General features: G+C 47.2%; 1 protein-coding gene across 1 annotated transcript in view; it reads left to right on the top strand.

The window, feature by feature from the left end:
- Nucleotides 1-13,007, top strand: part of vwa11 (von Willebrand factor A domain containing 11) — a 30,940-nt gene that overhangs the window by 3,625 nt on the left and 14,308 nt on the right. The window contains exons 3-8 of the mRNA XM_060926357.1: nucleotides 126-404; nucleotides 1,848-1,941; nucleotides 7,581-7,709; nucleotides 8,146-8,332; nucleotides 9,835-10,004; nucleotides 12,807-12,919. Coding sequence (XP_060782340.1) covers nucleotides 126-404; nucleotides 1,848-1,941; nucleotides 7,581-7,709; nucleotides 8,146-8,332; nucleotides 9,835-10,004; nucleotides 12,807-12,919 — 972 coding nt within the window. The remainder of the gene's footprint in view (nucleotides 1-125; nucleotides 405-1,847; nucleotides 1,942-7,580; nucleotides 7,710-8,145; nucleotides 8,333-9,834; nucleotides 10,005-12,806; nucleotides 12,920-13,007) is intronic.

The raw sequence follows: 13,007 nt of genomic DNA, 5'->3' as shown, positions 1-13,007 counted from the left end.
CATTCTTTTTTTATTTACAGTTTACACAGTGTCCCAACTTTTTTGGAATCGGTATTGTAATTCATGGGTTAAGTGCTGAGTGAGCAACTTTTTCATGTCCTTTTCTCTTGTCCTCTGTGTCGTAGGGTTCGTCTGCAGAGGAACTGCTGATTGCATGTTTGGGTACAGCCACTGGTCAGGTGTCAGGTGCCAAGTTCCATGAAGCCCTGAATCAGATTTACATGCAGAATGGACTCGTGGATCGTGACTATGTGTCCAGTAACCCGCATCACTTCAATAGTGAGGCTTTTAAAGAGGGACATTCTCTGATCAGCAAGGGTGTTGCCTCAGTCAAAGCCAACATTTGTAGAAATAACTTACAGGCTGCTCGAGAAACACTGGGAAGAGTTTTACACACTGTACAGGTGAGATAATCCCTCCAATAAACAGTTTTAACTAAATTAAATGTAAGCTTATCACTTCATGGGTGGCACGGTGGTGTAAGTGGTTAGCATGATTGCCTCACAGCAAGAAGGTTCTGGGTTCAAGCCCAGCAGCCGGTGGGGGCCTTTCTGTATGGCATTTGCATGTTCTCCCCGTGTCTGCGTGGGTTTCATCTGGGTGCTCTGGTTTCCCCCACAGTTCAAAGACATGCAGTTAGGTTAATATGGGACGGCCTTGGGCTGAGGTGCCCTTGAGCGAGGCACCTAACTCCCAACTGCTCCCTGGGTGCTGTTAGCATGGCTGCCCACTGCTCTGGGTATGTGTGTGTGCTCATTGCTCACGTCAAGTCAAGTCAAGTCAAGTTTATTTGTATAGCGCTTTTAACAATAAACATTGTCGCAAAGCAGCTTTACAGAATTTGAACGACTTAAAATATGAGCTAATTTTATCCCTAATCTATCCCCAATGAGCATGCCTGTGGTGATGGTGGCAAGGAAAAACTCCCTCAGACAACATGAGGAAGAAACCTCGAGAGGAACCAGACTCAAAAGGGAACCCATCCCCATCCGGGCAACAACAGACAACATGACTATAACATTAACAGTCCTAACATAAAGTCAGCTTCGTTGATGCTATAAACCCCCCCACCGACGGAAACCCAAGCGCAAAACCATTCACGACAACTGTAGTCCCAAAGTCAGCAAGTCAGCTGCAGTCCCCAGCCACAAAAGCACCACTGCAAGAGCCCAGAGCGTCCTCCAGGCATGACCCCCAACTGTCCACATGGGGCCGCCCTCCACAGGAGCGATGTGATGAGACTCCAACCAGACACCGGGCACCAGGATGGGTCAGGCAGGTCCGAGGAGCAGAAGAGGTCAGCATCTCGATCCCAGGATCGACATGTAACTCAGAGGGACAGATTTGGGGGGGGGGGGGGGGGAGAAAACACAGGTTGTTAGGTATGCCCAATGTCACCTGAATAAGTAGGAACAGTATACATATTGCACTGAGTACAAGCAGGGACTCCGGCAACTAACTATGACAGCATAACTAAAAGGGGAGCGCCAGAAGGTAACACAGGCATGAGGAAGCCCCGGGACATAAAGCAGCCAGCCACTACACCGTCAACAAACTCGAGTGAGCAAGCAAGTGGGGACTGACAGCATCCATACATCCCAGTTTACCAAAACACCCTACGTCTGAGGACCCTGCAGATCTACACCTTTACCTCATAAACACCATTAACAAAAGGCTCACGTGTGTGTGCGCATGTGTGTGTTCACTGCTTCAGATGGGCTAAATGCAGAGAGGAATTTCACGTTTGTGTTTTCTTTCTTTCAGTTTGCTTTCAGTGTAAAAAAAAAAAAAAGAGTGCTGTAATATTACAACTGAATTGTAGACTAATGTCCAGACACATCTTTCAGGATTTTTACAGCCACACTAACTGGGTGGAGCTGGGTAACAAGAACACTTATATCAACATCATTAAACCAGATCTCACCATTGACAACGTTGCAGGTAAATGTTGTGTGACAACACTTTCAAATTCCCCTTTGCAATGCCTTATAGTAAAAATAAGTTATTTTAAATGAGTTCAATAAGAAATCATTAGGACTAAAATGATTTTTCCATGAAACCATTTGCATTATGAGCTTAATAAATTAATAAAGGAACAAACAACCAAAAAAAATCAAGCCAATATTATACTATGCTACAAGTTTCAAGAGTCAACTTTAAAAAAAAACTTTTTCTAAATTTGTATTGTTTATTGCAAATACAGTAGGTTTCATACAAGTGTAACATTTTACTACATGATCTACATTTTATTCAGTGCTTAACAGGTGTCTGGATTCCTCTAGAAAAAAAATCATCAAAAGTCTAATTCATGTTATAGTTTTAAGGTTTTCATTTGATTCACTCTTCTAATTCTATGTTACTAATTTCTCATATTTCTCTGATCCATAGATCACGCCACTTCTAATCAAATACAGAATTTATTTTAAAGTACTTTCACTTGGCTTGGAGGTTTTTAATAACTTTGACAAGAAGTACATTTCAGATCTGCTCACCATGTATAAAACAAGCAAGACACTCAGGCTGTCAAAGACAGGTTGTAGAAATCGTTTAAGGTGGGTGGAGCACAGAAGCACGGCAGGCCAGAACTGAGTTCTCATAAACTATTTTATTTTAGCTTTTCAGCTTCTACTTTACACTCTCCCAGTCACACGTGCACATACACAAGCGTTCTGGTTGGGGAGAGAGCTCCCTTCCTCTGCTCTCCCTCTCCTCTTATAGGGCGCGGTCACTGGGAAAGACACACAAACACAGGTTAATTCCCATCAGGTGCAGTGATTCTGCCACTTACCTTCCCTGACTCCGCCCTCCATTCACAGACCGACGCTTGACCACACCCCCGCTGCCACATACCCCCACCACCCGACTCAGGCCGGGGAGCCGTCCAGCCTGCAGCCGACTCCCCTCGCTTGATGGGAGAGGAACTCCACCACGACCATCTGTGCCCCCAGCCTGTGGACCACCTCGAACTTAAACGGCTGGAGTGCCAGATACCAACGGGTGATCCACGCATTGGCAACCTTCATGCGGTGGAGCCACTGCAAGGGTGCGTGGTCCGACCAGAGGGTGAAAGGGTGCCCCAGCAGGTAGTAGCGGAGGGCAAGGACCGCCCACTTGATGGCGAGGCATTCCTTTTCTATGGTGCTGTACCTGCCCTCACGCACCGACAGCTTCCGGCTGATGTACAGCACTGGACGGTCCTCCCCCTCCACCTTCTGGGACAGAACAGCCCCCAGCCCTCTGTCCGATGCGTCCATCTGCAAAACAAAGGGGAGAGAAAAGTTAGGGAAGTGTAACAGTGGCCCCTCACACAGTGCAGCCTTTACCTTAGAGAAAGCCCGCTGGCATTGCTCCGTCCACTGGAGCGGATCTGGTGCCCCCCTTTTTAGTGAGATCAGTCAGTGGGGTGGTGACGTCCGAATAATTAGGTATAAACCTACGATAGTAGCCAGCCAGCCCCAGGAACTGTCTCACCCCCTTTTTGGTCTTGGGCCTCGGGCAGGCTGCAATCGCTGCTGTCTTATTGATTTGGGGATGCACCTGCCCATTGCCCAAGTGGAAGCCCAGATACTGTACTTCCACCCGTCAATCGCACACTTCTTCAGGTTGGCTGTGAGACCCGCTCGCCTCAGCGACCTAAGGACGGCCCTTAGGTCTTCTAGGTGCAGCGGCCAGTCATTACTATAAATAATGATGTTGTCCAAGTATGCGTCCACATAGGTGGTGTGGGGGCAGAGGACCCTATCCATAAGCCGCTGGAACGTAGCGGGCACCACAAACAGCCCAAAAGGAAGTGTGACGAACTGGTGTAAGCCAAACGGTGTGGAAAAGGCTGTTTTCTCTTGGGATAGCGGAGTCAAGGGGATCTGCCAATATCCCTTTGTCAAATACAGTGTCAAATAAAAATGAGCCATGCTTAGTCAATCGAGCAACTCGTCAATACGAGGCATTGGGTACGCATCAAATTTAGACACTGCGTTGACTTTTCTATAGTCCACACAGAACCGGACCGACCCGTCGGCCTTGGGAACCAAGACCACCGGGCTGCTCCAGTCACTGTGGGACTCCTTGATGATGCCCATTTCGAGCATAGCCTCGAGTTCTTCCTGAACCACCTTTTTCTTGTGTTCAGGCAGTCTGTAAGGGCGGCTGCGCACTACTACCCCGGGGGCGTCTCAATGTGGTGTTCTATGAGGTGGGTGCAGCCGGGCAGGGGTGAGAACATGTCAGAAAATTCTGTCTGCAACTGGGCGACCTCCGTGAGTTGGGTCGGGGAGAGGTGGTCTCCACAGGGGACTGGAGTGATGGGCAATGTCAATTTTCCCTTTTGAACCTACGGCCCCAGCTCTGCCTTCTCTGGAACCATGTGGGGCGCACCCCGGAGCAGCAACAGCAGTGCTTCCACGCGCTGCGCCTGGAGGAGGTCAGCCAGCCATTCGCGTTTGGCCAGCAACTCCGGGACGCCTGCCAGCAGTGGCTGAGGGCTGACAACCGCGATGCCAAGGGAATCATCGACCTGGTGGCGCTGGAACAATTCATCGCCCGACTTCCGGAAGGAACAGCGGAGTGGGTCCAGTGCCATTGCCCGGCATCGCTGGATCAGGCCATCGAGCTGGCGGAGGACCATATGGCGACTGTTCCGATGGCAGGACAGCGTGTCTCATCTTCTCCCCTCTCTTCTCTCTATCTCCCCTTCTGTTCCTCGTTCTCGCCCCATTCCCCCACCGCGGAGTTGGAGGCCGGCTCCACCCCAGCCGGCCCGCCATACACGCGGTGCCCTACCGTTTCCTACTTCCATGTCTGTGTCTTCCCCCCCTCAGGTGAGTGAGCTCCGGAACACTGGTGCAGAGGGAGAGCCTGGGCCAGTATGCTGGCGCTGTGGGGAGCCGGGGCACCTCCAGCATCAGTGCTCGGTGATGGAGGTGGGCGCGGTGGTCTAGATCCCCGACGCGCCAGGTACCGCCCTCGATCGGGCCGGAGCATATTGCATACTGGTGAGTATCCAAGGGGATACGTGTCAGGCTTTGGTGGACTCCGGCTGTAATCAGACTTCAATCCATCAAAGCCTGGTGCAAGATGAGGCATTGGGGAGAGCACAATTGGTGAAGGTGTTGTGTGTGCACGGGGATGTTCACAACTACGCTTTAGTGTTGGTCCACATTCTATTTCGAGGGGAGAAATTTAGAGTAAAGGTGGCAGTTAATCCTCACCTTACCCACTCGATAATTTTGGGGACTGATTGGGCAAGCTAGGCACGGCTCGTTTTTATTCAACACTGGATTTGACAAAGGGATATTGGCAGATCCCCTTGACTCTGCTATCCCTAGAGAAAATGGCCTTTTCCACACCATTTGGCTTACACCAGTTCATCACGCTTCCATTTGGGCTGTTTGGGGCACCCGCTACGTTTCAGCGGCTTATGGATAGGGTCCTCCGCCCCCACGCCACCTACATGGCCGCATACTTGGATGATATTATTATTTATAGTAATGACTGGCCACGGCACTTAGAACACCTAAGGGCCGTCCTTAGGTTGCTGAGGCGAGTGGGTCTCACAGCCAACCTGAAGAAGTGTGCAATTGGTGGGTGGAAGTACGGTATCTGGGCTTCCACTTGGGCAATGGGCAGGTGCATCTCCAAATCAATAAGACAGCAGCAATTGCGACCTGCCCGAGGCCCAAGACCAAAAAGGGGGTGAGACAGTTCCTGGGGCTGGCTGGCTACTATTATAGGTTTATACCTAATTATTCGGACGTCACCAGCCTGCTGACTGATCTCACTAAAAAGGGGGCACCAGATCTGGTCCAGTGGATGGAGCAATGTCAGCGGGCTTTCTCTGAGGTAAAGGTGTGGGGGGCCACTGTTACACTCCCCTGACTGGTCAAGGGTCGGTCTGTGAATGGAGGGTGGAGTCAGGGAAGGTAAGTGGCAGAATCACTGCACCTGATGGGAATTAACCTGCGTTTGTGTGTCTTCCCCAGTGACCGTGCCCTATAAGAGGAGAGGAAGAGCAGAGGAAGGGAGCTCTTCCCCAACCTGGACACTTGTGTGCATTTGTGTGTGTGTGGGCGAGCGAAATAGAAGAAGCTGAAAAGGGCAATAAAAGAGTTTGTGAGAACTCAGTTCTGACCTGCCATGCTTCTGTGCTCCACCCACCTTAAACTATTTTTACACATACATATATGGTGGTGTAGTGGTTAGCACTTTTGCCTCACAGCAAGAAAGTCCTGGGTTTGAGCCCAGTGGCCGACGGGGGTCTTTCTGTGTGGAGTTTGCATGTTCTCCCCGTGTGTGCATGGGTTTCCTCTGGGTGCTCTGGTTTCCCCCCACAGTCCAAAGACATGCAGGTTAGGCTAATTGGTGGCTCTAAATTGACTGTAGGTGTGAATGTGAGTGTGAATGGTTTGTCTCTATGTGTCAGCCCTGCGATGATCTGGTGACTTGTCCAAGGTGTACCCCGCCTCTCGCCCATAGTCAGCTGGGATAGGCTCCAGCTTGCCTGCGACCCTGCACAGGATAAGCAGTTACAGTTAATGGATGGATGGATGGATGTGTGTGTGTATGCATGTGTGTGCGTGTTTATATATATATAGCCCTGTGATGACCTGGCGACTTGTCCAGGGTGTACCCCACCTTTCGCCCGTAGTCAGCTGGGATAGGCTCCAGCTTGCCTGCGACCCTACACATACATGTGCAGGAAAATAGGGGGCTGCGATAATGAGGTGAGAAAGTGAGTGCAGGCAGGGTGGAGCAGTTGGAGAAGGATTTCAGGAGTCATTTGTGACAGGAAAGTCCCAACAAAAGTGAAAGGTAAGATGTATAAGACAGTAGTGAGACCAGCTATGATGTATAGATTGGCGACAGTACCTTTAACGAAGAGACAGGAAGCAAAGTTGGAGGTGGCGGTGTTGAGGATGTTAAGGTTTGTGATGGGAGTGACAAGGTTGGACAGGATAAGGAACGAGTGCATCAGAGGGACAGCACATGTGGAGAGCTTGGGAATTAAGCTAAGAGAGATGAGACTGAAATGGTATGGGCACATCCTGAGAAGAGATGCAGAGCATGTTGGAAGGAGAATGTTGAGGATGGAGCTGCCAGGCACACGAAAACAAGGAAGGCCAAAGAGTACATGTATCATGTAAGAGTACATGGATGTGGTGAGAGAGGACATGAAAGTGGCAGGTGTGGTGGAGAAGGATGCGGAAGAAAGGGAGCAATCGAGATGAAAGATCCACTGTGGTGACCCCTAATTGGGAGCAGCCAAAAGAAGAAGAAGAATATGTGTGTGTGTGTGTGTGTGTGCACGCTTTGTACAAGTGAATGTGCATTAATAATGCTAAAAACAAGAATTGTGATGAATGAAAATAAAAACTGTGCAAAAGTGGCAGTACTGATAGATAGATAAATAAATAAACAAACTCTAAAGGTGCAAAGTGAAATGATTGCTTTTATATTTTCCTTCCTCATAATTTTTGTAAATATATCTTTATTGACTGTGTTTACCACTTCTTTTTTATAATCACTGACCAACATTACACTCACCTTTAAATATTTTTCCATTTACTGTACCTGTGTGTGTGTAGATGTGGACACGCCAACCTGCCGTGATTGTGCCAGCGGTACTTGTTCAAAGCCCCTCCTGCCCTCCATTTTAAGAAAGAAGAAACTCACATCAGGGTACATGGGCCTGGTTTCTCCCAACAAACCTAAAGGTGTGAAGTCACATGTGAAGTATTCTCCACTTCACAGAGTGGTCTGAATTTTTAGTGCCCCCTGTTGCCTGTAAAGCGAATTGCAATTAAAACACCAAAAAGTCTCTTTGCTTCCAAATGAGAGAGAGAGAGAGAGACAGACAGAGAGAGAGAGAGAGAGAGAGAGAGAGAGACAGACAGACAGACAGAGAAGACCTCATTTCTGGCCTAGAAAAAGGCTGGAACAATGAAACTATTCAGATCTATTACATGACAATGCTACTAATCGGTGTTTCTAAGATGCCTTTGATATTATGTTATAGGTCTAGCAACAACTGCACCTTCGTGTACAAAAAGTGACAAGGCCTACAAATATAAATACATATGATCATTTGAATGACAAACCAACCCCAAGTATTTATTTTATTTATTTATTTAAATTTTGTATTTGCTTTAGGTAAATGTAGTCATGGTGGAAATGATGATCTCACCAGTACCCAAAATCCTCGTGGTGGAATCAGCAAAGATGAGCGTCGTAACCATAATGCAGTCCTACACGACACTGCAGTCGCACTGGCAACAGATGCGACTGCTGAGCTCCTGGAAGATATTCGTGGAGCCGCTGGCAATAAAGATTTTCTGCGGTAGGAGACAGGCTTGAGTGCTAGACTCTAGACATAAGAATGTCTTGTTTCAAGTCATCACCATCAATATACTGCACATAAATGAGCATAGACTCATCTGACACTGTTGTCGTTTCATCCAGCTGAATGGCAAAGGGAACATTCCTAAGCTTCTCATGCAGCTGGTTTTGGCAATCTGCAGCCATTTTATTTATCAATTCTGTCTTTGCCAGTGTTGTCAGAGAGTGGGACAGTTTTCACTTTATCAACCACCTGTGGTCCATACAGCCTCGCCACAATTTTCAGATAGATGGGTTTGATTAGCTGTTCTCCAATATTGTGTGGCTTTTTAGCTTTTGCAATTAACAGCAAACACTCAAATGATGCCTCTGTGGCTCTGTGTAAATCACTACCTGCTCTTTCAAAAGCTTTTCTGATGTCTGTGGATCTTCTTGACAGTGCCAATTGCTTCTTCCTCTCAAAATAGTCCCGACTTTCACCAATAGTCTCATGGTGTTTAGTCTCCTGGTGTTTTTTCAGTTTGCTTGGCTTCATGCTCTCATTAGCTAGCTTCTCACCACAAATTACACATTCTGACTGAAAACTGTCCTGTCCTTCCATAAAACCAAAATCAAGGTAACTCTCGAGATATTGCCTTGTTTTCTTTTTTTGATACCAATGAGTCACCAGGGGCAGCACGGCGGTGTAGTGGTTAGCGCTGTCGCCTTACAGCAAGAAGGTCCGGGTTTGAGCCCGTGGCCGGCGAGGGCCTTTCTGTGTGGAGTTTGCATGTTCTCCCCGTGTCCGTGTGGGTTTCCTCTGGGTGCTCCGATTTCCCCCACAGTCCAAAGACATGCAGGTTAGGTTAACTGGTGACTCTAAATTGACCGTAGGTGTGAATGGTTGTCTGTGTCTACTGTATGTGTCAGCCCTGTGATGACCTGGCGACTTGTCCAGGGTGTACCCCGCCCTTCGCCCGTAGTCAGCTGGGATAGGCTCCAGCTTGCCTGCGACCCTGTAGAACAGGATAAAACGGCTAGAGATAATGAGATGAGTCACCGGCACGCTTACATTTCTCAGACATGGTGTTTTATTCATTGAGTGATGCTGACAGCAGGAAAACAATCAGGGATGAATTACCCAGGTATAGCCACTAGCTGACCTGACAAGACTGTTGCTTATGCAGTAATGGTTCAGAGAAGTTCAGAGGTCACAGAGGTGTTGGTAATAAATAGCCTAATAAATTTAAATGTGGACCAAAAATATGTTTTAATTTGGGTTATACAGAGTTTTGATTATCTAACTGGGTGTGTTATTGGGATTTTTAAAAATTTAATATGCACAAATATAATTTTGATAACCTCACAACCTCAGAGCACACAAAGCTCTGCGCACCCCCTGTGATCTCCAATCCCAGGTTGGGAACCATGGTGCTAGATGTAAGCAACATATACTGTACAACTTGTCATTTTTAACATGTTCTCTTTCTTTATCTTTTTATTGCTCCTGCATGTCTGTCTCAGGATGATGGGCATTGCTCGTACTGCAGTCTTATGCTTTGTAATTGACACAACAGGCAGCATGTCTGATGACATCGCTGAAGCTAAGAGAGTTGCATACAAAATCATTGACAGTAAGAAAGGGACACAGGATGAACCTTCAGAGTACATATTGGTCCCATTTAATGATCCGAGTAAGTAAATGCCCAAGTCCTCTTTTCCACATATGTATTTTCTCCCATATTCATACACATCACTATGACAATCATGATCTTTGCACAGCACTTCTCAGCTGCAGTAATAAAGTTCAGTTTTCTTTACTCCCAGAACACCTGATCCAACATATTTATTCATTCGTCTTTAGTAACACAGACATGGTGGATCTGGAGCCTATTCTGGGAGCACTGGGGGTGAGGCAGGAAGACATCCATACTTCGTCTTTGGCAATTCCTCATATCCGAGTATTTTGTTCCTTCCGGTCACATCTGATGGTGGGCTCGTTGATGGCTGATGTGCCTGATTCTAGCTCTGAAAACTCGGGAGCATTGATAGCGCTGAAAGGTCGGTAGTGGTTGGGGTTGTTCCTCTTTCTTTTTTCTGCACTGTCACTTGGTTTCATTCTTCTGTTCACTTCAAAGAGTTCCGTCCCTGTACGGATGGTGTTTTGCCACTCGGTACACTGTCTAGCTGCTTCCTCCCAGGTCTTGGGATCTGTTAGTTTCCTTGAGGATCTGCTTCAGCTGGTCTTTGTAGCGTAGCATGGGGCGGCCCCAGGGGCATTTCCCTGTGCTCAGCTTGCCGAAGAGGATCCTCCTTGGGAGTCTTGTTTCCTCCATGCGGGCAACGTGACCTAACCACTGAAAACTGTGTTTCATGATGGTCACTTCTATGCTGGTTGCCCTGGCTCTTTTGAGTACTGTGATGTTGGTAATGTAGTCCTCCCAGTTGATGTTGAGGTTGGTGTGGAGCGTCTTCTGATGGAACTGTTCCAGCTTCTTCAGGTCTTGGCAGTAGAGGGTCCATGTCACACCCGTAAAGGAGGGTCGAGACCACAACAGCGTTGTAGACCATCAGTTTGGTTTGTGGCGTCTGGACCACATCCATACACATATACTCTATTTACACAAGGGGCAATTTAGCCTGTCCATTTACCATCATGTTTTTGGGAGGGGGAAGGAAACCCATACAGAAACAGGAAGAACATGTACAACTGTGTACAGTACCAGATAGCCTATCAAGCTCTAGAATGGACTAGGATTTGCACCAACACTGACCTGAATTATCTTCTTCATCATCCCATTTAATCCCCTCAAGGGGGGTTGGGTGTCCATATAGCCACTCTCCATTTTTGTCTATCACTCACCTGGGTCAGGTCAATCTGCTGAGCATCCTCTTTGATGAAATCCCCCCATCTTTTCTTTGGGCGTCCTCTGGGTGTCTTCCCTATTTCCGTTCTTTCCACTACCCATCTAATTATTTCTGATGGATCTTTCCTCTTTATGTGTCCATACTACCTAAGTCTGCTCTCTTGTAACTTCTATCTCAACTGTTGAACTTTTGTTCTTTCTCTGATGGTCTCATTTCTTAATATACGGTATCTTTCCTAGTAACCCCCTCTATAGCTCTGAGGCACCTCATCTCCACCACCTCAGTCTGTCGAGTTGGTTCTTCTTCACTGGCCATACTTCTGCTCCATAGAGTAGGGTTGGTCTCACTACTGTTTTGTACACTCTGCTTTTCAGTCTCATTCATGGATGTTTCCTTTTTGTTTATAGATTAGTACCAGGATGGCTTCTCTCCACTCATCAGGGATTCTCCTTTCTTTCCAAATGGCTAGGAGCACTCTATGTATCCACTCCTCACCTTCTGGTCCCAAAGCTCCAATCATCTCTACTGTGATTTCATCTGGGCCTGCTGCCTTGCCATTCTTCATCTTCTGCAGTGCTTGTCTAACTTCCTCTAGTGATATATTGTCTGTTGGCGTATTGACAGTAGGTGGATCTGGCAACTTTGCGGTGAAAGGGTTGTCTTCATTCAATACAACTGAAAAGTATTGCATCCATCTTGCTTTTACTGTTTCCACTTCCACAATGAGGCTCCCATTATCATCATTTATGAATGGAGATGCCATATTGTCTTCTTGCTTTGAGTGTCAGTCCTGAGCTGCAGTGTAAATTTTCATTGGGGTTACCACTAGGTTTTCTTCCAGCTCATCATACAGTTTGTTCAAGGCCTTGTCCCTTGCCTTCCTCACTGCTCATGTGGATAGTTTACTATGTTCTTTATTTGCTTCTGTTGGATCCGTTGACGGCGGCATGGTGGTGTAGTGGTTAGCACTGTCACCTCACAGCAAGAAGGTTCTGAGTTTGGGCCCAGTGGCCGACAGGGGCCTTTCTGTGTGGAGTTTTCGTGTTCTCCCCGTGTTTGCGTGGGTTTCCTCTGGGTGCTCTGGTTTCCCCCACAGTCTAAAGACATACAGGTTAGGTTAATTGGTGGCTCTAAATTGACTGTAGGTGTGAACGTGAGTGTGAATGGTTGTTTGTCTCTATGTGTCAGCCCTGTGATAACCTAGTGACTTGTCCAGGGTGTATCTCACCCATAGTCAGCTGCGATAGGCTCCAGCTTGCCCATGACCCTGCACAGGATAAGTGGTTACAGGTAATGGATGGGTCCATTGACCTGAATTATGGTCTTCATGAGTATTACATTAACCAATTTGGCTGATGTTTTTAAGCTTACAATTATGAAACTAAGAATGTTGCACAAGGACACAACTGTGACACCTTACTAGTGATGGGAATTAAATTCACAACCTTCCAAACAGTAGCCCAGAATTTTAACTGCTGAGTGACTTCTTCAGTTAGTTCATGAGATGGGTCAGGTGTTTGGAGAGTAAGGAACACTCAAACCTGTGCATAGCAGTGATTACAAAAATTGAAGCACAGACCGACAGTTTTAAAGTGTGCATGCTTTGTTTTACTTTGTGTTCTTTTCAGGCTTTGGGCCACTTATAAGGACAACAAACCCAGACACGATGAAAACTGAGATTTCAAAACTTGGTGCCAATGGTGGTGGCGATATCCCAGAAATGTGTTTGTCAGGACTGCAGGTATAACCTGTCTGCAGGCAGTTACTGAGATACTGAGAATCCTGCATAGACTATAAGACAACTGAGCTTACATAGCTTTGAAATGATG

This window comes from Neoarius graeffei, chromosome 7 (genome assembly GCF_027579695.1).
Source record: "Neoarius graeffei isolate fNeoGra1 chromosome 7, fNeoGra1.pri, whole genome shotgun sequence".
Taxonomy (NCBI): Eukaryota; Metazoa; Chordata; class Actinopteri; order Siluriformes; family Ariidae; genus Neoarius; species Neoarius graeffei.
This window is presented reverse-complemented; position numbering and strand designations above follow the sequence as displayed.